Source organism: Mizuhopecten yessoensis, unplaced genomic scaffold (assembly GCF_002113885.1).
Source record: "Mizuhopecten yessoensis strain PY_sf001 unplaced genomic scaffold, ASM211388v2 scaffold4535, whole genome shotgun sequence".
In the NCBI taxonomy this organism is placed as follows: Eukaryota; Metazoa; Mollusca; class Bivalvia; order Pectinida; family Pectinidae; genus Mizuhopecten; species Mizuhopecten yessoensis.
The window spans coordinates 920,394-948,323 of NW_018405595.1; the positions used below are offsets into that span (position 1 = coordinate 920,394).

Sequence of the window (27,930 nt, forward strand, 5' to 3'; positions counted from 1 at the left end):
GGGGGGTGTTCTGAAGACCCCCGCCTACCAAACACACCAAAACACAAAACTGTCAATTTTTATTCACAAACCAATAATTTTTCTTTCCACTTTTCCCTCATTGAAATTCTCATCCCTTCCCATTCCCCTAGGTTCTCATTCCATCCCATTCCCCTGGTTTCTCTCCCTTCCCATTCCTCTAGTTTCTCATCCTTTCCCATTCCTGAGATTCTCATCCCTTCCCAATCCCCTAGATTCTCATCCCTTCCCATTCCCCCCTTAGATTCTAATCCCTTCCCTATCCCCTAGATTCTCATCCCTTCCCATTTCCCTAGATTCTAATCTCTTCTCATTCCTTTAGATTCTCATCCCTTCCCATTCCCCTAGATTCTAATCCCTTCCATATCCCCTAGATTCTCATCCCTTCCCATTTCCCTAGATTCTCATCCCTTCCCATTCTCCTAGAATCTCATCCCTTCCCATTCCCTTATATTCTCATCCCTTCCCATTCCCCTAGATTCTCATCCGTTCCCATTCCCCTATATTCTAATTCCTTCTCAGGCCCCTGTATTCTCATCCCTTCCCAATCCCCTAGATTCTCATCCCTTCCCATTCCCCTGGATTCTCATCCCTTCCCATTCCCCTAGATTCTCATCCCTTCCCATTCCTCTAGATTCTTTTCCCTTCCCATTCCCCTAGATTCTCATCTCTTCCCATTTCCCTAGATTTCAATCTCATCTCATTCCTTTTGATTCTCATCCCTTCCCATTTCCCTAGATTCTCATCCCTTCCCATTCCCCTAGGTTCTCATTCCATCCCATTCCCCTAGTTTCTCATCCCTTCCCATTCCTCTAGTTTCTCATCCCTTCCCATTCCTCTAGTTTCTCATCCTTTCCCATTCCTGAGATTCTCATCCCTTCCCATTCCTCCCTTAGATTCTAATCCCTTCCCAATCCCCTAGATTCTCATCCCTTTCCATTCCCAAAGATTCTTATCTCTTCCCATTCCCCTAGATTCCCATCTCTTCCCATTCCCCGAGATATCCATCTTTTCCCCAAGATTCTTATCTCTTTTCCCCTAGATTCTTATCCCTTCCCATTCCCCTAGATTCTCATCTCTTCTCATTCCCCAAGATTCTTATCTCTTCCTTATATTCTCATCCCTTCCCATTCCCCTAGATTCTCATCTTCCCATTCCCCTAGATTCTCATCTCTTCTCATTCCCCAAGATTCTTATCTCTTCCCAGTCCCCTAGATTCTCATCTCTTTCCATTACCCAAGATTCTTATCTCTTCTCATGTCCCTAGTTTCTCATCCTTCCCATTCCCCTAGATTTTCATCCCTTCCCATTCCTCTAGTTTCTCATCTCTTTCCATTCTCCTAGATTCTCATCTCTTCCCATTCCACTAGATTCTCATCTCTTCCCATTCCACTAGATTCTCATCTCTTCCCATTCCCCAAGATTCTCATCTCTTCCCATTCCCCAAGATTCTTGTCTCTTCCCATTCCCCAAGATTCTTATCTCTTTCCCTTCCCCTAGATTCTCATCTCTTTCCATTACCCAAGATTCTTATCTCTTCTCATTTCCCTAGTTTCTCATCCTTCCCATTCCCCTAGATTTTCATCCCTTCCCATTCCTCTAGTTTCTCATCTCTTTCCATTCTCCTAGATTCTCATCTCTTCCCATTCTCCAAGATTCTCATCTCTTCCCATTCCCCAAGATTCTTGTCTCTTCCCATTCCCCAAGATTCTTATCTCTTCCCATTCCCCTAAATTCTCATCCCTTCCCAATCCTCTAGATTCTTTTCCCTTCCCATTCCCCTAGATTCTCATCTATTCCCATTTCCCTAGATTACAATCTCATCTCATTCTTTTTGATTATCATCCCTTCCCATTCCCCTAGATTTAAATCGCTTCTAATTCCCCTAGATTCTCATCTCTTCTCATTCCCCAAGATTCTTATCTCTTCCCAGTCCCCTAGATTCTCATCTCTTCCCATTCCACTAGATTCTCATCTCTTCCCATTCCACTAGATTCTCATCTCTTCCCATTCCACTAGATTCTCATCTCTTCCCATTCCACTAGATTCTCATCTCTTCCCATTCCCCTAGATTCTTATCTCTTCCCATTCCCCTAAATTCTCATCCCTTCCCATTCCTCTAGTTTCTTATCTCTTCCCATTCCCCTAGATTCCCATCTCTTCCCATCCCCCGAGATATCCATCTTTTCCCCAAGATTCTTATCTCTTTTCCCCTAGATTCTTATCCCTTCCCATTCCCTAAGATTCTTATCTCTTGCCATTCCCCTAGATTCTCATCTCTTTCCATTCCCCAAGATTCTTATCTCTTTCCCTTCCCCTAGATTCTCATCTCTTTCCATTCCCTAAGATTCTTATCTCTTCCCAGTCCCCTAGATTCTCATCTCTTTCCATTTCCCAAGATTCTTATCTCTTCTCATTTCCCTTGTTTCTCATCCTTCCCATTCTCATCCCTTCCCATTCCCCTAGGTTCTCATTCCATCCCATTCCCCTGGTTTCTCTCCCTTCCCATTCCTCTAGTTTCTCATCTCTTTCCATTCTCCTAGATTCTCATCTCTTGCCATTCCCTAAGATTCTCATCTCTTCCCATTCCTCTAGATTCTTATCTCTTCCCATTCCCCTAGATTCTAATCTCTTCTCATTCCTTTAGATTCTCATCCCTTCCCATTCCCCTAGATTTAAATCGCTTCTAATTCCCCTAGATTCTCATCTCTTCCCATTCCCCTAGATTCTAATCTCTTCTCATTCCTTTACCCTCTCATCCCTTCCCATTCCCCTAGATGCTCATCTCTTTCCATTACCCAAGATTCTTATCTCTTCTCATTTCCCTAGTTTCTCATCCTTCCCATTCCCCTAGGTTTTCATCCCTTCCCAAAGATTCTTATCTCTTCCCATTCCCTAAGATTCTCATCTCTTTCCATTCCCTAAGATTCTTATCTCTGCCCATTCCCCTAGATTCTTATCTCTTCCCATTCCCCAAGATTCTCATCTCTTCCCATTCCCCAAGATTCTCATCTCTTCCCATTCCCCAAGATTCTTGTCTCTTCCCATTCCCCAAGATTCTTAACTCTTCCCATTCCCCTAGATTCTCATAGTTTCTCATCCCTTCCCATTCCTCTAGTTTCTTATCTCTTCCCATTCCCCTAGATTCTTATCCCTTCCCATTCCCCTAGATTCTCATCTTCCCATTCCCCTAGATTCTCATCTATTCCCATTTCCCTAGATTACAATCTCATCTCATTCTTTTTGATTATCATCCCTTCCCATTCCCCTAGATTCTCATCTCTTCTCATTCCCCAAGATTCTTATCTCTTCCCATTCCCTAAGATTCTTATCTCTTGCCATTCCCCTAGATTCTCATCTCTTCTCATTCCCCAAGATTCTTATCTCTTCCCAGTCCCCTAGATTCTCATCTCTTCCCATTCCACTAGATTCTCATCTCTTCCCATTCCACTAGATTCTCATCTCTTCCCATTCCCCACGATTCTTATCTCTTCCCATTCCCCAAGATTCTTATCTCTTCCCATTCCCTAAGATTCTCATCTCTTTCCATTCCCTAAGATTCTTATCTCTTCCCATTCCCCTAGATTCTCATCTCTTTCCATTACCCAAGATTCTTATCTCTTCTCATTTCCCTAGTTTCTCATCCTTCCCATTCCCCTAGATTTTCATCCCTTCCCAAAGATTCTTATCTCTTCCCATTCCCCTAAATTCTCATCCCTTCCCATTCCTCTAGTTTCTTATCTCTTCCCATTCCCCTAGATTCTAATCCTTTCTTTTCCATTTATGACCAAAAAAATGTACAGGGAAGAAAAGCAGTGATGGACAGGAGTACATTTGTAACATATATCCCATATTGGGGTCAACATCAAGGATCAATGATATTTGGTATCAGGTTCACATTTTAATTTAATAAATTAGCCAATGCTTGAAAAAATAGCTCTTCATGAGCAGTTTTCTTATTTGTTTAAGGAATAGGCAAGTAGGAGTATTTAATTCTATAAATACATTTGACAAAGAAAAGCTGCCAAGACCTAGCTGTGTATTTAGTGAAAATACACTTATCTGATAACAAAAGTCGGACAGATCAGATGAAAAAGACACAAAAACAGTTTTTTATCCTACAAATAAAAGTTGGTTAGATCTGATGAAAACAACTTTACAAGGAAAGTAAATCCACAGAATTATTTCCAGTGTTTGCCTGGATCATTAGCAGGGTAACTGGAGGGCTATTGACACGCCTTCAAGTCTCGAGGGGATCTGCATGATTATCATACAGGTGGGTTTTTTTCAGAGTCACCATGAAGTATAAGACTGAAGAGGTACCCGCTGTTTTTAAATATCTTGTGTTTAACTGTGAGTCTTAATCTGATCGAAATGAACAGGACTATCTTATGAAGATTGCCAACAAAGCAGACCTTTATAATCATGTAGGTTTCACCTGAATGAAAGAAAATCTCTACCCCGTTCGATACAAAAAACAATAACTGATCAGGTATCAATCTCTGAGTAAGTCAAAGACGTCATTTTTCATTGTGTATAATTCATTGAAAGAAAAGGTAAGCGGGAAAAGAAAATATGCTTAGGAAACCCCCATAAATAGTATTTTTCATTTTTTGTTTTTCATTTTATTGTAAATGAAAAATGAGATGGAATATAATCAAAATATATTAAGATTGCCACTTTAAACTAAATTTCAAAATTAAATAATTAAAATCATTTATCTTTCCTTCGATTTCAATTGCTTGCTTTTTTTCCAGATAGGTTGACAGATTTTTGACTTCAATATTGCAACAGATATGAAGTTGGCATGACCTTATATACAATATCTAAAGAATCTTCTGATAGTTGAGTCCTTTTAGATAATTAGAAATTCAGTTCTTTGTGGTACAGGTAGTAAAGTTAGTACAATGGTGAATAAAAGCTTGATGTTATTTGTGAGATCAATCAGTAATATGTGTTGAGGAATGTAGACTGGCTTTTCCTGGTAATGATCAAAGAGGATTTTCAGGGAAAAATCAATTTTATTACCATGGTTACATCAACTAGTTTCTTTTTTTCAACCTTGATTAGAAATTTAAATGGTATTTGTTCTGACATCTGATTACAGCAAAATATTGTAAATAGGACCACACAATCAATACAGCGATAATTAAAATGTAACAGGTGTCACATACAGGTGTATTACTTGTTGAACGGATGCAGCAAAAAGTTTTTTGGCATGACGTCTCCGTTTTAAAAAGGCAATTTAATTAGAATTAAAGCTGCACTAGTAGTTTTGTAATGTTTTCTTATGATAATAGCAACTGAAAGTTAAAACGATTCTAATACAGCTGTGACAAAGAGTCTTGAGGGTGTATAACCACACTGTGACTTGGAGACTAAGGGTGTATGTTATCTTCCTGTGACATAGAGACTTAAGGATGTATGGTACCTTACTGTGACTAAGGGTGTATGTTATCTTCTTGTGTGGAGACTTATTTAAGGATGTATGCTACCTAACTGTGACATGGAAACTTAAAGATGTATATATGCTACCTGGCTGTGACATTGAGACTTAATGATGTATGCTACCTGACTGTGGTATGGAGACTTAATGATGTATGCTACCTGACTGTGGCATGGAGACCTAATGATGTATGCTACCTGACTGTGGTATGGAGACTTAATGATGCATGCTACCTGACTGTGACATGGAGACTTAAGGATGTATGCTATCTGACTGTGACATGGAAACTTAAGGATGTATGCTTCCTAACTGTGACATGGAAACTTAAGGATGTATATATGCTACCTGGCTTTTACATGGAGACTTAAGGATGTATCCTACCTAACTGTGATATGGAGACTTAAGGATGTATGGTATCTGACTGTGACATTAATCACCTTTTCAAAGAGTTCGACTCTAAGAAAACATAGGGTGATCTTGTGATCTTTTATGATGAGGTATATATGTAATAAAGAATTATTAGCAGCTGATAAGGGGAGTTATAACTTGCATTTTTGGTATCTTTTCAAAGAGTCCGAAGAATTTATACATATTTCAAGGATTATTAATATTTACAAAAAGGTTGTGTTCTGAACAAATATAACATCATTAAATGATATTTAGTGAAATTTCATGGGTTTTTTAATTTCTTTATAGGTTATAATAACATTAAAATTTCCACGATTTCTAATTTACCTGTAGGTTTTCAGGTGATTAAGTGACAGGTAGACATACCTGATACCATCTGATTACCTTCCAGGTATGTATAGGTACCAGGTATACCCAGAGTTAAATTCAGGACACTGGTCTGGATTTCACCCCTTAACTGACCACTGGCTATTTTCATAAATGACTGTCACTAAACATTCTTACATTGACTACCAATCCCACTTCAGAATTATATGATAAAATTGATTGAAATCCGGTGTAATGGTCTCACACAGGTACAACTGGCATGTATATAGTAAACACCATGTTTCACATGGCACAGTAAAACGATAGGATCGATTCACACCTATAACGAGATTCTGGACACTTCACCTGTAAATATATTACCTACCTGCAAAATTCCTTAGACATGCCCAATTCGCTTTAGACATTTATCCTCCATAAAAAGTTTAGATCTAATCTCTTTGGGTAATTTTGACCTTTGTCCTCCAGGTATAAAGGATCGGCTTTATCATATTTACCTTTAATTTCAAGAAAAAAATATTCCATCCTTATGATGTAGATTCAAATTACAACCGCCGCTGTCTAGTAAGTGTGTATGGTCGGCCACCAATCAGAGAACGGAATCATTTCACTGGGAGCAAAAGATATTTATTTTTTATTTTGTTGAAATAAAAAATCAACAGGAAATACAAAAGGTTGAGAGTTCGGTAGAGACTTCAAGTCTATTGGTTACTGATCGTGCAGTCTTTGTCTGATGTTAACCAATTACTAGTACCGTATTTAACCGTGTGACGATCCCTGTTTTAATTCTTTGATTATTTATATATGTGTGTCCGTAACATAATAATACAGTATAAATGCACATATATGAACATTATCTGACCATGTACAATACCATGTTACCACACAATATTACCCTGATACTAATTGACACTACTATCGACTACACATGTATTTATCTCCCTTATATTTGAAAAGTCGTTTTACCTCTAAATCAACCCCATTTTTGTATCACCACATTCATAGGAGTACCGCATGCCCCGTACGGGGACCACGCATAATTCACCGTTCTGTGGACCACAGCCGAGGACCACGCCTATCACACCCCAAGGAGCTGTATGCCCGGCCTAGGGATTTACCTGCTGGCAGAAACAGGACTTTTTGAATCTACAAGAGGGCGAGTAAATGCCACTTACCCCCTTGCGTTGACTGAACACAGACCTACATCAGCAAAAGATGACAATAAAAACCTAAACATTACCATCACCACATTTGCCAATATATTCATCTCCCAGTCTGACACCTCGTTTGTCCATATAAACAAACCTTAATTTGACACTGTGTGATACTATATTTGTACATATTGACATCTATAGTCACAGAATTGGATGAAGTTTGTTTGATTTGGTGGCAGTCTCGCAATCTGACAAAACTGTTTTCCAGTGTCTTAGAAAAAGAGAGTAATTTTGGAATTATCCTTGCAGTTATGATGCCTTTGGTACATCAATTGCCACAACCTATGTTTTTGTTATCCTAATAAGTGCCCATTTGGCCATTTTTTTATGTTCTGGAGCACTATTTATGGCAAATAAGGTAAGCTGAATAAGAAAATATTTCCTAGATATTTTTTTTTAATATATTTAGAGGAATATAGACTGGTATAAGGTCAGGAATATTAAATATACCTGTATATCCAATTTCATGAAAATATTCTTGTATCTACCTTAAGTCAGGATATCTGATACATATATACACAAAACTTATTTTTATAATAACAAAATATGTCCAGTATAGTTTTTGTGTATTCACACAATCTTATAAAAGGTAGATGTTTAAAAAAAATGTTGCATCGTCTTTACTGATTTATGCTGGTTGACTATTTTTTTGTATCTGTGTATGGTACAATATGTACAGTTCCAGGTGGTCTACAGTGCAATAATTACACTTACCTTCTTCGGATATATCAGTGTGCTGGCTGTGAGCTACAAAGGACTTATCGGCAGGCATAAGCTAGCCGCTTCTGAATACCTTAAAGGGATAGGAGGCTCTGATGAATTTAAATCAACTGACCAACACTTACGGTCAAAATGAAATTGTTAGCTTTTGGCGACAATCCATTTTATTTTATTCTGGAGGGGACACAAAATCACAAGCAGAGATGAGAAAACAGGCCAAATAATTTTTGAGGCGAAATCTTTTGTTCAAAGCTTTGTCAGTTTAACGATACATAATGAACATTAATTTATTCTTTTAAAAAAAAAAAAAAAAAATCATAAAAAGATATAGCCCAAAATATTGCATATAGGAATTCAAACTTAAAACATCAGAACTAATACTGTTAAACTATCAGTAAATTGAGACAGTTTGGGGGAATAATGTCTTTTCGAGACTAAAACTAACCAGTTTAAGCTATACATACAATGCAAGGGAGCGTTGAACAAACTGGCCAAAAGATTTGTAAAAATATAGTCCTACCTTTAAATATATAACTCAATAGAATTTACATATTCAGTGGTTCAAAATTAATTCAGTATTCACTCATGTTTATTTTAGAAATTAACAACTACAGGATTTAATCAACAATGTGGTTTGAAAATATAAATGTTTACTCGAGAAATAACCATTTTGAAATGTTCAGTTTGTTTTATGGATTTAACTTGAGTACATGCACACTCCTATCACGATTAAGTTTAATGTTGTGATCATTTTGCTGTCTAGTGCTGGACATTCGAAAGAATTCAATTAAAAATTCCATTCATCAAATTCAACCATAATATAAAATCTCAAATTTCATATTTATTTATTTTTAAATGAGTGATTATGACCTTCAGAAAGCATAAATTAATAAACAATATATTAGAATGACTATCAGCCCCAAAGAAAAAATCAAATTATAATTTGTTATTCAAAACATTCAAAAACAAAAACAAATATTAGAGATGTTATGAAGCGTGATCTGCGAGTCCAGCTGATCTGCTGATCTTTGGAACAGGAGTAAATCTTATCATTTGATTATAACTATTTATGCCTTCAATCAATATTATAGGTACATTTGTATATGGAAACTCGAAAAAGTCTTGAAAATGTTCTTCACTCAGAAGTTTCCTGTAGAGAAACCTGTATAAAATGACACCTGTCTGTAATAGATTCTTTTCATGATATAAATTAAAAGTTCTTTATTGGGCCTTTGAAACCAGCCAATATCTTTCTCAAATCCGGATCCCGGGGAGCACATTTATAGCTGAGTAGACTGGAACATGTAGAGTACCTTGTTCACTAGGATACAACACAGTGCAATGACAGGATTTGAACCTGCCACCCTTCGGTCACGAGCCTGGCATTCTACCATTATGCTACCGTGCCTCTTTACTGAGAACTTAATAAGTAAAACCTCTCGACATTGGTTCATTACTTCAAGTGTCCTGTATAGAGAACCTTGATCCCCTGTATTCTGTACCTACTAAAGTCCTATAATGAACTTTTAAAACGGACAAATAACTTTGAGCAATTAGGAAATTGTTACTGTTCTAAATAGAAGTATATAACAAAGGTTTGAATAGTATTCATTTTTATAATTTTTTCATTGTGACATTAAATATTCATTCTAAACAGTACAACCTTGTTATACTCCCACATTTGTAAAGTGGAAAATTAGTGGCGTTAAAAAAGGATTTGGCAACAAATCAAAGAAGATTATTAAAAAAAATGGAATAATGATAAATGTATAATCATCAATGAAACAATATCAGTGACACTGCACTCCCAAAGATTTGGTCATTTGAGTGATTGATACACATCCATAAACAATACAAGATGAAGCTGACTACCAAGCATCCCATTGACTAGGACAAAATGGTGTTATAGCCCAAATCAGTGACCGACTTATTATGTGGTAGAATATATGTTATGATTATGTACACAGAGTAAATATAACTGGTACAACAAAATAAAATGCATCAACGTCGTATGTGTATAAAAATTGAAATACATGAAGTTTATACAAACAAACAAAAAGTGTACAGATGAAGTTAAAATTATACTTACATAATATGTTGGTAGTCATTATAAGCTGCTGTGTAACGCATCATAGATGGTGTCAAGACTCTTGTTATGGTGTTATGACTACCTATTTAACTAAGGTAATAATTTTCCATATCATTATCTGTCTCACAGTTATGTCAAAAGGCTGCCTGCTGGTCAGCTAACACTGAACTACAGGAATCTCAGAAACCAATGCTAGCAAAACAGCAAAGGTATCGGATGTTAAAGAATAGTGTTCTTACGGTAGATTATAGAGATCAATAAGGCTATAGCAAATAAGTGGTTAATAGAATCACTGACCAGGATTCTGATATCTCACTGTAGTCCATATATAGGCCAATAAATTAAAGATTCCACTTTGAAACACCTGCATACGCTCACAATTTAAAAGTAAGATAATGGTCAAACCGTAACTGATCAGAAGAATTAAAATAATGACTTCCAGGATTACCTAACGGCCATTACCAGTGGTCAAGCTTTAAGACAGAATATTCTCAGACACATGTACATACATTGTACACTGTTTCCCACTGTCTGTGTGGCTGTATATATTGGTCAGTGTTGACCAGTCTGAGCTGAGTTACATTAATGGTGTTATAAAAACACTTTACACACATTGGTCACTAAGTCAACACAAATCTGATTGTTTAAATAAGAGATAGACACCCAGGGATCTCTGAGAATCGGTATTGTTTAATTTGAATTGTCTTTTAGTCTAAAACTACTCTAGGACAATTATCCTGTCATAGACTTGCTTCTGTCAGTAAAAATGGACATCCATTCAGTCTTCAGACAGTCTGTCTAAGTTGGCCATCTGTAGGATATGGTGTTTAGACAGCTATTGTCTGCTTGTATAAACATAAACAAAAGTTGTTTTTTAGGTTCTGACTTTGGAAATAAGTGTTTGCTGTCAGATCAAAGAATTTTACCTGCACCTTTCTTACCTGTGTTTATATATTTATACACCTGTTGTAGAGTAATACAGGTAGAAATGATATCTTCACTTTTATCTTTGTTTTGTTGAGGCTAAGTACTTATAGGATATCACATATAAGATATTAACCTGTATACAAATGATAATTTGTCTTTGAAGTTGCAATGCTCAATCACCTGGGGATTTCTCTAAGGTAATATTTACCTGTATTATTACCTGTATACTATAATCTAATATCAATTAATATGACAAGCTGGGAACTCTACAGACTAACTTGTTGAAACGATACCTTCATAAATTCATAAAAGAAATACTATAATCTATATGATTCATATAATAATGATGACATACCATTACTCTATGAATCAGTTTAGGAACTTCTTGTGTCTATAATTGTAATTCATTTATGGATTGAAAAATTAGAATTAAAGGTTTATTGACACTTCAATCTTCACTGAAGTTTAATGTTATTTAATTTTAATTTTATTCTGAAGTCATATAAATGTTCTAACACGAATTAACCAATTATATAACAGTAAATAGTCATCTTTGATATAACAGAAAACAGTCATCAATGATATAACAGGAAATTGGTATCAATGATATAACAGGAAACAGTCATCAATGATATAACAGGAAACAGTCATCAATGATATAACAGGAAATTGGTATCAATGATATAACAGAAAACAGTCATCAATGATATAACAGGAAACAGTTATCAATGATATTACAGGAAACAGTTATCAATGATATTACAGGAAACAGATATCAATGGTATAATAGGAAACAGTCATCAATGCTATAACAGGAAATTGTTATCAATAATATAACAGGAAATACACATCAGTGATATAACAGAAAACAGTTTTCAATCATATAACAGGAAAAAAAGTCATCAATCATATAACCGTGAGGAAACGGTTATAAATGAAATAACAGGAAATAGCCATCAATGATATAACAGGAAATAGACATCAATGATTTCACAGGAAGTAGTTATCGGTGATATAACAGGAAATAGTCATCAACGATATAACAGGAAATAACAATCGATGATATAACAGGAAACAGTTGTATATAGTATAACAGGAAATAGTTATCAATGATATAACAGGAAATAGTCATCAACGATATAACAGGAAATAACCATCGATGATATAACAGGAAACAGTTGTATATAGTATAACAGGAAATATTTATCACTGATATAACAGGAAATAGTCATCAACGATATAACAGGAAATAACCATCGATGCTATAACAGGAAACAGTTGAATATAGTATAACAGGAAATATTTATCACTGATATAACATGAAATAGTCATCAACGATATAACAGGAAATAACCATCGATGCTATAACAGGAAACAGTTGTATATAGTATAACAGGAAATATTTATCACTGATATAACAGGAAATAGTCATAAACGATATAACAGGAAATAACCATCGATGCTATAACAGGAAACAGTTGAATATAGTATAACAGGAAATATTTATCACTGATATAACATGAAATAGTCATCAACGATATAACAGGAAATAACCATCAATGATATAACAGGAAACAGTTATATAAAGTATAACAGGAAGTAGTTATCAATGATATAACAGGAAATAGTCATCAACGATATAACAGGAAACAGATATATATAGTATAACCGGAAGTAGTTATCAATGATATAACAGGAAAAAGACATCAATTATACAACAGGATATAACAGGAAATAGTCACCAATGATATAACAGTAAATACACATCAATGATAAAAAAAGTAAATAGTCATCAATGTTAACAGGATATCTAAGTACCTTAGAGAACGACAAATTAGTAGAATGAATTTATAGTTATCTTAAAACTCTGCTAGATGATAGTTTTGGTTACAATTATAATAACACATTTTCACTTTGAAAAAAATAATCCATAGCTTATAGGAATCTCTACTGTATCATATATGTATCAAGCCTACCCAGCTGCACACATAGGTACTGTCACGTTTGGAAGTAAGCCACAGAAAGTCATGCTTTCTTTGACCAAAAAAGAAAACTTCCTTAAACTATAAATGCATGTATACTAGTTTAGCTAACATTATTCAACAGTCAGGAAGCATTTCCCCATAGTCTGTGTTATGTTTCACCAAAGTTTCCCCATTCTTATTCAAATGTTACCAAACCCTTCATTGCGAAGTTTCACCTAAAAATTACCGATCATGTTTTCACTTCAACAGCATTCACTGGCCACGTTGTCCAACGTTTAGCATTCCAATAAGAAGTGCAATACAAGACACTGATTAGTATATTATACGCATTACTATCTCTACCTCCAATAATGACAGATACTTGAGAGGAAACTTCTAAACATGATGTAATTTCTATTAATAACAATTAAATCTTTGCACGCAGGAGGCGAACTCAATTTCAGACGGACTTGGAAAATAAGTCTATAAGTACAATGTAGCCTCCTTAACAGACACATGCTATCATACGTGTCTGATAAACTCGTTAACATAATGAGTGTGCACTGTACGGGTGATTAGCATGTGCACAATAAGTGGAAGGCTGTGTAACGAGACCTGTGAGTACAAATTCAATCAATCGCTAGATAGAGAGTTATCGCCCCTGAAAATACTGTCGGTGAACCTTTATTCCGTCGACCTATTCCTCCTTCGTCTGGGAAATTTGCAAAATGAGATGGCAGAACATATGAATACAATGGTGTACCAGTAGGGTATCTGTGATATACAAATACTAGAGTATTTGTGAAGAAAAAGTCGGCTCCATGGGGACGTTTTGAAATAAAAATTTGAAAAATATTATGTTCTGGACCTGTACTGTAATATATAAGCAACAAGGGGATTTTGAATTCTGTGAGTTTAACGTAAGGATGTGTTAATAAAATAGCGTTGAAGTATTCACTAGAGATCATCCACAACACATAAACTGTATAAATGTTATATAACCGTCCTTCCAACACACAAAGTGTGTCATTATAATCGTCTATTACTGTTCACTGATGGCAAAAGGTTAAACGTTAACGTGCTAGGGATGTGCACGTAAAATGATGTTAAAGGTTTTGAAAATAGTATTGTCAGATTGACACGTATCACAAGTAAACAAGGTTAAGTCTCCCCACCACACACCCTCCTTCTCGTGCAAACTTGAACATTGATGACCTCTCCCCTATATGAACTTAACGAATATACCATTCCTTAATCAATTGACCTGCTGGATTTGTTGGGTTTTACGACCTTGATCCGGTTATTACCGAGCCTAAGACAAACATGTCTTGTTCCTTGAAAAAAAATATGTCCAATCCTTAATCATATTTTATCTACTTTGATTGGCTGAAATCACGTGATTTACACAATCTACCGAAAGATAACGTAAGCTCATGTCACAACCCCGCGCGAATTTGTTACCACCTTGGAGCTAAACTGAGGACTTCTGCATAGTAATATGTCTCTCACAAGGTAAATCAAACACAAGTATTCATATTGATCAATTCAAATATGACAACTAATGTATTCCTTTGGTGATAGGTGTTGAGAGGGTGGTATTGTAAAACAGGACTAAATATGGTTTTATGACAATAGCGAAGTAGAAGTTGTTAATTAATTCAATCATCTAGGTAGGCTTTTTAATTTTAACGGAAAATTCAATAAAACTCGACAACATGCAGCAGAAAAGGGAAGGAAAGCCTATTTTGCATTATGAAGCAAATGAAAGAACCATAAATTGAATACTGCTTGAGACTTTCCTTAACTTTGAGATGTTTTAAACAAGTGGGCCCAGGTACTTTTTTAGTATATTACGAATTAGGTAAACTTCCAATGTATATTGTTCGGAAAATGAAAATATTGAAATGCTGGGTTAAAGTGAAAGAAGCAGACAATTGTATATTGAAAGCATGTTATGAACAGAGAATATTAGATAATGATGTTTGGATTATAAATATACAATCGGAATTGAATAAGTTAGGATTAGGGTATTTATGGAATAACTGCTATGAAAGTAAGATTGTGTACGAGTTAAAAGAGGACAAATTTTATGATATACATGCACAAGAAATTCTGTCTAAAATACAGAATTCCCCAAAAGGAACATTGTATCAGCATTTAGTAGATAATTTTGGTCTGAAATACTACCTGAAAAAACCTATTGATCAGTTGTATAAGAACAGTATTTCATGTTTTCGCTTAAGCTCTCATAAACTCAATATTGAAAGTGGAAGATACAATAATTTAGCTAGGTCCAATAGAGTTTGTACATTATGTGATACTCGTGATATTGAGGATGAGTTTCACTTCATCCTTTAGTGTCCTCCTATTTATGCAGATTTACGGCTGAGATACCTGAAGCCATATCATTTTAGACGTCCCAGTGTATTTAAACTTGTACGATTGCTCAGTGCTTATAATGCAAAAGATTTGTGTAATCTTTGTAAATGTGTAAGATTTGCTTTTAAGAAGCATAGTATTACCATATTCTTGTGTGTGTGTGTGTGTGTGTGTGTGTGTGTGATACGATTATATACAATTATCACTCTCCTGTAAATCATTACTCTGTTAAACCTGTTAATATGTATTAACATCGTGTTACAGAATAAACCAATTGAATTGATTGAAAGATTTAAAATTGTACGGTGTGTAGCGGAAGTGGACTGGGTCGACCGGAGCTAACCAGATAGCTCAATTACCTGGTAGAGCGTCCGTCTAGAGTTCGGAGGGTCCTGAGTTTGAACCCCGGTCTGACCGTTGTAATTCTCTTTCTCCTGTTACATGTGTATATTTGCCTTCTTGTAAACATTAGCTGGAAACGATTATTCCCTCAAAACATAAAAACTTTAGCCAAAAGATGCATCTTGCTAGTTTTCCGGTTGTCTATAGACTAATACGTTGCCTGTTTTAATTGACTATTTAAACTGGTGACGGAAGCAGAGTGGAGCATCACTTAAATGGAATTTGATTCACGCCGGTCTGTATACAAATATATCCTTTGTGAATTCATTTGAAAGGAAGTTTTTTTTATGAAATGGAGATATCTATTCAAAAGTACATGTCTATATAACTCAGTTTTTGATGAAAACAAGGGTCATTGTTACACGTGTTTACCTATGTATATTTGATTACCGGAGTACAGGTAACAGTAGATGACAAAGAGAGACAACAAAAACAAGAAATTCTATATTTGTGAGACAGCTTTCCTGTGGTTAACTCCCCATAACAAACTGCTGTATTAGTAAATGGGGTTTATATACTGTAGCCAAAAAGCGGACATAAAGTGCATTTTTACTGTTCATTTTGAATGTCATACAACATTTATGTTTATGATGTTCAAGCTTACATGTTCCATTTTCGTCTAGGACTTACTAACTTAATTGTCATGCGTCTGATTCATTCAAAAACAAAAACAAAAAATGTTAACTTATTATGGCATGCTGTTATGCTTTGTTAAATGTTCATTTGATTTGTTACATTTGTTTACAAATCTATTGCATGACGATTTCATGCTCTGCATCTTAGATTACATAGCATGGAAAAATACAAATCTACATAGAATAAGATTCCAAACCAGGAGCAACTGTCTGTATTCAAAAGAATTATGGCGGTGGTCCTCTTCAATAGATTTCACATTAAGCTAACAAGGGTTTAAAGAAATGTGATTATTGTCATATCTTAGACAATGCACAAAAACATGTCTGCTGCATTTCTCTGCACATGCTCCAGACGCCTAGGATTTGGATGACATTACAGAAATGGCAGAGTGTCAAAACAAATATGAATGCATGTATCTACTGCACTGTACATCTGCACTGTCATATTTTGGCCGAAAAGAAAGTGCTGAAGTCGTAGAGATTCCAAGGCCAGATGCTGCCCCGTATCATCACTTTGTCCTTGAATTTATTGTCTACGTAACCACTGACCTTGACCTGGTACCACTTAGCCTTGGTATTGTTTATGGTTAGTGTGAACGCTAGGTGACGAATATTTACCGTAACGTTTGGACTACAAACGGATAAGGCAAAGCAACCATACGATTGATATCTGTTATAGCACCATCTATAACAATACATAAGGCATGTAGTCCTTGAGAAAACAAGGTGTTACTGGTTTAGTATTGAATTATCAAACCTGTTTTAACTTTCGATATATATGTTCTTGTTCGTTTAGAGATTTAGGCCTGAATGTATATGGAGGCGACGAAACGAAGATTACAGATGCTAATTAACACCTGCTTTCTTCGTCCGTTCGTTCGTTCGCCTTCGCGTCTGGAGAGGCGACAGACCGATATAAGGAACGCTAATTAGTGGTGTCCCTTAACACCGACATAATGAGGATTCTCATTCCTTCGCCTCCTGTAACACTAAATAATGATGAGACGAAAACTGAAGCAGACTTTCATGTTCAGTTAACTAGATTGCTACTCCCACTTCTTCTATTAAATAAGTTAATAATTAGATATTTTCAGTCAAGTCTAACTATTACTTTTTAAATAAAACAGAAATAAAATAAAATGGCGAAGCGCTCTGAGAAGGGAAAATGCTTCATTTACATATTCAAAAAAATAATTTGATTAATGCAGTGAGTTATTTGGTTGTGATTGGGAAGTTTGTAATTGCCCATGACTACGTAAATCAGAGATTGTATGAACTAAAACCAATCTGATTGCAATACAGCTCCTCAGTATACTCTCGTCCTACTATCGTACCTCATACGATAGCAGAACGATAGTATAACGAGGAGCTGTATTTTAATCATATTGAACTAAAACTCTCGCTATTACACAAAAATACAGTAACTGAATTAGTAACAAAGTGGCAGTTAAGATTGGGAGAAAGAAGTAAAGACAAAAACAACTCTTATGTCTCCCATGGCAAGACTCCCGCTGTCCTAATTGACGACTATGATGTGATACCTCTTTCGGTTTCGGCGTGTTAATTCTTCTGCCAACAGCTAAAAACAAAATTGAGATTGTGCAGCCAGCAATTTCCGTTTCTGTGTTTTTTGTGTGTTTCTAAGTGTTTCGTTACTTCGCACATCTGATTACGTGTACTGTGTGGCCCTGTCCACATGTCGTGTAGATTGGCTGTGTTAAGACAACTACGGACGACAATTTGTGCCATTTCGTCCTCTTGCCCCAAAATAACGAGATTGTTCTTTCAAAGCAGCCTGATTTAGTACCGCCCGATTCTCATCCGTTTTGTCCTTTCGAAGCAGAGATTTAATATTGCTTAATGCTTGTACATCGGCATAGACCTAGGCCAAATTATTCTGACGTTTTATCGACTTTTTTCATATCGGTCTGTCGTCGATTAATCGACGACAGACCGATATGAAAAAAGTCGATAAAACGTCAGAATAATTCGGACTAGCATAGACCCAATGATATTTGTTTCACGAAAGGACGAGCATTTCGTCAGTTACCTGGGACCATTTCCTTAATTTCGTATATTTAAATATACAACCGGACGAGACCTTAAGCTGGATTAAATCTCGTCCTTTAAAGACGAAACTTCAAAGAATAAAAGAGCGAAACGGCACAAATCAGACACCGTGCTTAATGGATAAATGAATATTTGCTGACTTGCAATTGAGATTGATGCACAATGTGGCATGTCTAGGCCTATCGCGTGGCGGAGGTATTCTTTCGTACACATATTATATGTGCCGTTCGATCCCACTATTAGCCATCCTAATATATCAAGGAGAAACACAAAAAACTCTTGATTAAAAAAAAAATCAATTTCGGAGGACAATTTCAATTCTTTATAAAACCTTTCTTGTTTATGATTATGCACTTATAGTGATGCTTTTTGTATAATAACTTACGTCACAAGTATGAATATTTGATGCAGTGTTACAAGGACACGCTGAGGTTATGTGGCTATTGATGTCGGAGTATTTCAATGAAGGAATAACATGCCCCAAGTCTAAGGTTTTAATGTTTCAAACCATAGACAAGAGCAGGACAACTCACGGTACTGGCTGTACAAACGCGAGAGAAACATCGATTATTTAAGGAACGAGAACCAGAAAACGATATTATTTCCTAGAAGCAGTTCTTGGCCTACATCTAAGCCATACATAAATGATCCAATCCAGATACAATTTCTCCAGGATAGAAATACATTGCATCTTGTACGCTAATGTTGCTTTTTGTACGTACATGCTGTTAGGCACACTTAAATCTGATGTAATGTACACTTTGCGGGTTTCCGAGAAAATCTTGACCGGAAAACGGAATTTCCGGAACCAATGTTGTATCTTCTATATATATAAAAAATATTTCTTGGGCTAAAAGGTCTGCTAAGTGCATGATCCCAAAACAGTCCTATCAGAATACATTTCTTGTAGTTAGTTCCAAAGGCAACACAACATATCACAATTTAGATAAACAGTTCTGTGATGTTCTCAACGACTTACTATCAATAAAGGGACATTAAGACGAAGACTACAAAATTATAAATATTTGTAAATGCCAATGTCTTGAATGCATCTCCAAATGAAGTATCTCTCCCCAATCGATATATTTTCGTTAAGTACTATGGTCAAACACATACTGGATTCCCATATAAACGTATTTGTATAGGCCGTTACGTTACAGTTGTTAATTGTACGATAATCAAAGGCTTATGCTAATCTCTAAAGAGTCTCACAGTCCGTTTGTAACAAATAAACGATAGAAGAGCTGTTTTGTGGTATGACTTTACATATTATGTCTAAAGGAGGCACTGAAATTGTTCTAGACGACACATGGATCATTTTGACATTTCTTCATCCATCCCGAAAAAGAGGTCTACTCGCGTGAAACTCCCGTTAAATACATGCACTTTTTGTTCTTGCAACGTGACAATGACTCAAAGACTAAAGCGTTCTGCTTGAGAAAAAAAGTTATGTTCTCAAAACTATTTGTCTATAAAAAAATGCGCTTGGCAAACTCTCAAAATAAGTTCCGGAAACGAACTGACGACTTGTACAAGAGATCACTTAAATCCATGCCTTGCACGAGGACATGGCAACAAAATCAAGATAAAACCTAATGTCAATCTTATTGTTCAGCGCCGTATGATAATGTACTTTTAGAGACCAATAAAAGTACTCATTTGAACTACCCTTTTGCAATATTCACTCAGTTTCACGGTTCATTGGCCTGCGAGTTATCGAAAGTCTTCTACTTTACAACTATAGTACACTACGATCAATATACCGATCTTACCTTTGAGATATGGTGAAGCCTGCTCACGAAATAACGTCCGACGTTTACAGGTTGCAGGTACAAATTAAGGTTAGATCGGACCCGGTAAATGTGTTTGGGAATGCAATTATGACATGTGGTCCTTTTTTTCTCTAAAACTCAGAAATAATAACAGTTATTGTTGATTCCCATGGCAACGCGCCAAACATCCAACTGGAAACGATGTACCGGGCCCTGCCGCAGAGCCTGAATGTGAAATAACAAACAGGCAGCACATGGAATAGGGAGCAAAATTTGGCAGTGTGATTTCCTTACACTGCTATTGACTGTTTGATCTCGATTTAATTGTTTTTGGCTGCAAAATAACAAAAGTGAGATAAAGTGTGAGCAAAGACCGCCCGTCAACTGAAAGGGACCTGTCGGTATTGTTTGTAACTATTCAAGTCTACATAAACTCTTTTGATAAACAATGCTATTTGCAATGCTCCATATACGCTTCATGAAGTAAACCTCGTTATACCGCCAACGTGTGTGTAACATCATGACGCTATTAAGGGTGTGGTAATATATATCGAAGATAAAAGAAGAGAAAACGATCAGCAATGATCGATATGGTCAATACGCGAGGGGCATTATAACGAGGTATATATATATATAACTGCCTTTGTAGTATGATGAAACTAGCTTAAAGATCCTCTTCACGTGTACCAATCATTTTCCAATAGATTTTTTCTAGATATTTTCTATTTGATTTGTGTTTAAAAATGTGATATGTAAAGTAATTTGTTAACGTTTCTGGGAAACATAGTGTCAAACTCGTTCAAAATTCAGAAGCTCGTTTGTAAGATTGCATATGCACCGATATTTGCCTGTAAATCATAAGGAAATTTTGGACAAAGATGTATTCAACAAAGTATTTTATGACTATATTTTAAAATATATATACGAGGAGCCCGAATCCTTGACTACTGTTTAGTGTTTTGGTCTACTAGTCTGTATGACGATGGTTTCCACTGTCGAAATGTCGTCACAAGATGGATACGGTCACATGACACGCCACACGACATCTCCTCCGGTCACAGTATTTTGATAACTGCTGGATTATGTTTTGGTATTTCATCGGCAATAAACATAACATTTGATGGTGCAGCCCCCGACGATTTTGGTCTACGTTTTCCCAAAAACTTTTTCTTCTCAAGAACCTTAGGGCATATGGCCATGGGTTTGGCTGGGATGCAGCCCGATACATTTTTTCATTAAACAAACATATGTTGTTATGAACTAATAACAGCAATAATTATTACACGTTAATATTTTCTAATCGGAAACTGTTCGGGTCTTTCCGTCAAACTTCACCTGTGGGTCGGGGATTGAGAAAAGAGTGGCCTGTTGTTACCCGAGGCATGTTGTGAAGGGCGACTAATGTGGGAACCTCCCTCCATAATTGGGGATTTCCTTTTGTACCTTTTACTTGGGCCTAGTAACCGACCAAAATACATCTGCTCCTCCTATGAAAACATTTTGGATTTATTTATATCTTTTTGTTTACAACCTTTTTGTTTCATAACGCCTTGCTTGGCAATGCCTCACTTTTAGCCTTAGTGTTGAACGTTCGACCTAGTGGGAAAGGCAATAGTTCTGTACCCAGATAGGGAAATATCAGAGTTCTTATAAATAGTTGTTATTTACTGCTGAACAGGATAATCACAGCAACTCGGTTTACCCGTTTCAGTATAATGTGACCGGATGAAATACTGTGTACTCCGCACTATCGCAAGGAGGCAAATGCTCCAACACACCACCTCCAGCACACACGCTTACATTACAGACGGAGGCACGTCTTGACTGTTAACAGGACGCTAAAACCACTCCAGATTCGTCAGTCTTTTAAAGTAATCGGTAACCAATCATGGTGTGGCGTCAGATTCAAAATTATGTCGGAAATTCCCGAATGGTTTCCGATTAGTAACCATAGAAAACACGCATTGTTCCATCGAAAATGGCTGTTCTAACATTTGGTAAATCAGTTTGGTTTTACTAGGTCAATTAAACTATACGTTAATATTTTATCAGAATAAATAGTCTAATTATCGACATATCAAAGATTCACAACGTACAACAACCTCAGAGAACACTTACTACAGAAGCAGAAAGAACGTCATCAGACAAGTACCGGTGACTTGAGCAAGACTATGAACGTATACACTGGTATCATGCTTTACTTAATAGAGTCTACGCCAGCATCTTTGTAATTCCCCCGCTAGTTGTCATTAGGGGTAATTTCCCGAGACGCTCTTAATGACATATTGATTGGTCAACAGAAATGGATATATTCCCTTGATCAAGGCCGCCACTATTAGCCACCGAGTATTGGTTTCATCGTTAATTCATCATTTTAAGGTGCTGGCTGCCATTTTTATCTATTCCGAGTTTTCCAGTAATCGTTATCGAGAGAACTTATTAGTTTTTTATGGTGCGTTCACAGAAATTATTTATGGATCAGGACATTGGAACGGTTTATCGACTCGTTGAGGACTTGATTAGGTGATGCGGTCAGTGTAGCTTGACCATTGTTTTCAGAATCAATTCTTGCAAAACTACCAATTAGTGTATCGAATTTGGTGTTAATAGAACTAATCAAAATGATTAAAATCTTTATATAGGAGAAATGTTTACAGGTATACCTAGGAGAAATGTATACAGGTATACTTACAGCACTATGCCTTTTAAGGTGGCAGGCCATCCTCGATTTACAGGGGTTACGATCACCTACGCTTTCTACACGTAGAGAGCGTATACGTAGGTGATCGTAACCCCTGGAATGCGAGGATGGGGGCAGGCCTGAATTAAGAATTATTTATGAAAACGGGGTGCATAGTGATCCTATTACACACAATTTTGTAGTCCAGGATAACTCTCTACTTTTAAAACAAATGAAGGGGCTGTAGCTCCACCCAATTATTTATTTATAAAGAGAAAGTGAGTTAATTTGGATTTATAACTTTGTTGAATTTATTACGGATAATCAAGACTGAAGCTAAAAACCACAGGTAGCAGGGTAGGTAGGGATCTGGTAGGAAGGTGGTGACGATGTTGCTTATGATGTTGATATCAATGTCGTTATTGGTTATTCTTTAGTGATGAATGAGGATGGGGATGATGAGGATGCAGAAAGATGAAGCGGTAACGCTATTATCAAAGTTAAATATACGAAGGTTTCAATAGTGCAATATACCACAACAGAACGTGTTTCAAAAGATAAAGTCAACATACTCCATTTTTAAATGTATCCATTTCAAGACATCGGCAGGTATTTATATACTTGTACGAGTCTTCATTTTAATTTCCTTATCTTTCGATGAAACTCCAAACCGTGTAGCCAGTAACTTCCCCTTAATTTCGTTTTTGATATATAACTGTAGCAGAATTGCACCAGGACACTTCCGTTGACTCAATCGGTTAGAGCGATAGTGAAGCCATCTAAAGTCCAGGGCTTGAATCCCGGGGTAGCCCCGTTCATTGTTTTACACACAGAACGCTGTTGTTGATTGTATTGTGTTTATTCATATCTGTTATTTTCATCGAAGTCCCGCAAGGTATGATTTTTTGTTCGGAAATGTTTTAATAACGCTTTTATAATGCCGACAAAATCGATTTTCAGTGCATAGTTAGAGTTTTTCGTACGAGGATCCTTACAACGTCATTGTCACTAGTACTGGGGATGCAATCGGCAAACCTCGGCAGACTCCGCTACGCTCCATCATGAAACGAGTCACCCGAGGAGTTCCGAGTGCTGGGGATACATCAATCCGGGTAACTATATATACATTTACTTGCATCCAAGATGGCGAAAGGCACAAACAGCGAGTTTATCTGATATGAATAGTTATATTTCCAAGCATTAAAATTGACATTTATTTGTGTTTCATATCTAACTGCCCAACATGAATATTCACTTACATGTATACCAAAACTCGCCGTTTGAACCTGCGCCATCTTGGATGCGCGTAACTGAAACGCGTATCAATATATATATACCTAGTGGTTGTGTCAGGAAAAGAGGTAATAATGAAGCGGGGTTTTACTAAAGGTTAGACTAGATTTAAAAAGTACTTTACAGTATATCACTATTACTGTCTTTATCGGCACCTGTACCGCCGTCGATAGGTAACGGGGTCAGTTAATACTCGGACAATCTTGCCGACTCGTCCAGCCCTATATCTACACCATATCAGATTCTGAACCAGCCGTTTTGTAGACTTTACGGGGTGTGAGCTGATCGCCGTCGTATTATCATAAATAAGATACGCAATCTGTGTCAATATTTGTGTGACTATGTAAACAAACAGTACATTTTTAGATTCAATTTTTTGTTGTCCTATAAAATATCAATTTATCAGAAGCAGTCAGCCATATGAACACTGAACAGGTCCTTGTAACAAACTAGCAACTCAATTCAATAACAGAAATCCATTTTTTTAAACCAAAACTAAAGTACTTTTGAATATTAAAAAATTCAGATTCTGTTTAAAATATAAAAATACTAAAAAAAATCTAAAACCAATTTGACTTTTAATTTCTTACTTTTAAACCGTTTTAGATTTTAAGATTTCGGAAATGAGATATATTGAAGCCGTTTTGGATTTGTTTTATGTTTAGTTTTTATCACCATATCAAAAAGGAAGAACCGTTTGGGATTGTAAGATAATTTTTAAATAAAATGTCAACAAACTAAATCCGTTTTTTGGCCTCATGTTATATTTTGGATATTTGATGGCAAACGTTGAAACAAAAACCTGGTAAAGATGATCGATAGCCGCTATCTTGCATGCTGAAGATTCTGTTTTCGACCAAGTCATCAAATGACACCGCTTGTTTCTTGGGAGTACTTTTGTAAACATATTTTGCTACGTTCCAGCATACGTTAAGAGAAAAGTATGCCGACTACCATACAGAAAAGATCCGAAACTGTCAATAACGTTTCTGAAGCGGAGTAAGTTGATCGCCGATGACCTGCATGGCCTCGGGATCATGAAACAACCTAAGACTTAAATTCTTGCTTAGCCAATCACGTATGACGTCACTTTTCATGACGTTAGTTGTGATTGGCTAAGTCCAAACTGAAGTCAACTTAAGACTTTAAGATTGTGTCATGGTCCTGGGGCCAGATGTAGGATAGAGCGTCCGTCTAGAGTTTGTTGGTCAGGGGTTCGAGTCCCGGCCATGCCGTGAATTTGTGTCTTTCCTGTTAACCAAAAACGATGTAATGGTTAAAGCTTTTGGCACTTTTTGATTTTGACCAAAGATTACAAATTCTAATTAAGTTCCTTCTTCATTCGAGGTTTTTGATCAAAACGTTAAAAAAACCCACTTAAATATCATAAACGTTTTTGGATAGTGAATTAAGTATTTCACCGAAATGCACGGACTGCATTTCTCATCGCACATTACTAAAATCAAAGTGCTTGAGTGGTTGCTTACCTGACATGCATCCACCGTCTTCGGATCCTGTGATCAATAGCGCTACTCCTTTGCATAACTAGGTAGATTGGCACATACAAAACGCCTATACAAGGTCAATTAAAATGTTAAAACAAAAAGTATGTAGCCGAGATTTCTTAGATCAAATAGCAAGTAGAACTTCAAAAAATATTGTAAATGTTTCCAAACAGCACCTTCTAGATTATACTAGTAAAACACTACATTAATAAAACCTAATTCGTTACAGCAGTAAGGGGGGTTATAGGTTATCAGTCCAGCTGGGTGAGGGCGTTCCCTCTGATGGCTATCAGTATGTACACTCACGTTTGTTTATATTGGAAATCTAACCAGAGTGATACGCTGATATGATAATGAGTTTGCACCAGCTAGTCATTCACTCAGTGTATAAACAACCTGCATGTTGTATAATATCAGACTTTATTATTTAAAAACAATTGATCCTGCGCATTTAACTATGCACATAGGGAAGATCATATCTTATCATATCAAGACAGGTAAATGTTATTGAACCGTTCCAAACACCAACCTTATAGACTGCACACTGTATTGTTAAACAATTGCCCAAGTCAACATAGCTGTCCAATTAGGTACCACCAAACATAGGCTGTGTGTACCTAGCTTCATTATCTTAATGACCAGAAATTGCCATACGCATGTTATTAAAACAAATCACCTGTAAATAATATATACTAACATTTCTGCACATTTTAATAAGTAAGTATTAAAAAGTTGGATTTAATCACAAGGCTAACGAAGCTTAACTAGATCCTCGTGCTATATCACGTACATTCTTACACTGCATGTACCAGAAATCTCAAAAGCGTTTCAGTTGACTCGAAGAGAAAATACATCGTTATGTATGATAGTATAAACTGCATATTTTATAAAAAAAAAACTTCTAAGAGAATAGAGGTTGGAGTAATTTTTAAATGAATGCTGCGGACAACAAATATTAAGATGACCCTGGAATGTAGTATTATTTTGTTGTATTATGTGTTGGGAGGGCACAACGTTCTCCTTTAATTTCTATGACGGATCTTGGTTGTGGTCACCTTCTCTTCTGTCGAATCGAGAAAGAAGATTCTGACTGGTGCCGGTAGATCGATGACGAAGACGGATATAAGTACTTCTGTTCTGCGGGTTTGAACTTCTGTTGAACCGTGCCATGGCTTACAGAGGTGTAAGAGTAGTTTGGCTGGCCTCTTATCTCTGTGATTAGCTATTGATTAATCTAAATAATTATAGTGTACACACGGCTGTCCAATGATGATGGATTACAAAGTTCATTTCCAAGAGTGATAAATCTGCCAGGTCCTCGTCATTAACTTGTCGCCAACCTCCTCCATCAGTTTGATATTCTTGGTGATTGTGTGCTGATATGTTGTACGGTTTCCTCTGAAAGCGGAGCCTGAATACCATTTGTTTTAATCACTGAATCAGAGATGTCTTCATATTAAAACAATAAATAAACACCGTGCGAATAATTCCAAAATGAGTAATGTGAAAACCAGTAATACATACAGAGAAAACTACAGGATTGTGATAGCTTGTTTATAGAGGGTTTGACGTTCTTACAACAGAGAGGCTCATATCTGTATGGAACACTTCAATGGTACGCAACTGTTGATTAAGACAATTTGTTTAAAAAAAATGACGACATATACAATTCAATGTCGAAACGACATGCATGTCTTGTGACAAGTTTTTAAAACCAGAAAAAAAGAGGACAAATTGGCTTGAAGCTGTAAACTGGTATTGAAGTTCTAAAATGACAGAAGCAATAAAATGAAGTTGGAGTGATATTATTATGACACGATGATGTCTAAATAGCCCAGTTGATGTCACAACAGGTCCACGTGACACTGACTAGTTTTACCGTTTGTTAGGTGTAGCAACAGAAACACGGAAGTTGTAGATAAGGCCGTATAAATCACACAAACTATACATTGAATCACCAGTTCGATTATAATAATAATAATAATATACAACATTTATATAGCGCCCTATATCATTTGTAAAATTACTCTAAAGCGCTTTAGCGACTAAGCGATTCAGTGTTCTAATGATAATAGTTCACTGAA

General features: G+C 36.3%; 1 protein-coding gene across 1 annotated transcript in view; it reads right to left on the reverse strand.

Moving 5' to 3' along the window:
* Positions 1-25,904, reverse strand: part of LOC110449225 (leucine zipper putative tumor suppressor 2 homolog) — a 106,786-nt gene extending 80,882 nt beyond the window's left edge. Inside the window, exon 1 of the mRNA XM_021495946.1 lies at positions 25,829-25,904. Coding sequence (XP_021351621.1) covers positions 25,829-25,884 — 56 coding nt within the window. The 5' untranslated portion in view covers positions 25,885-25,904. The remainder of the gene's footprint in view (positions 1-25,828) is intronic.
* Between the last annotated feature and the right edge of the window lie 2,026 nt (positions 25,905-27,930).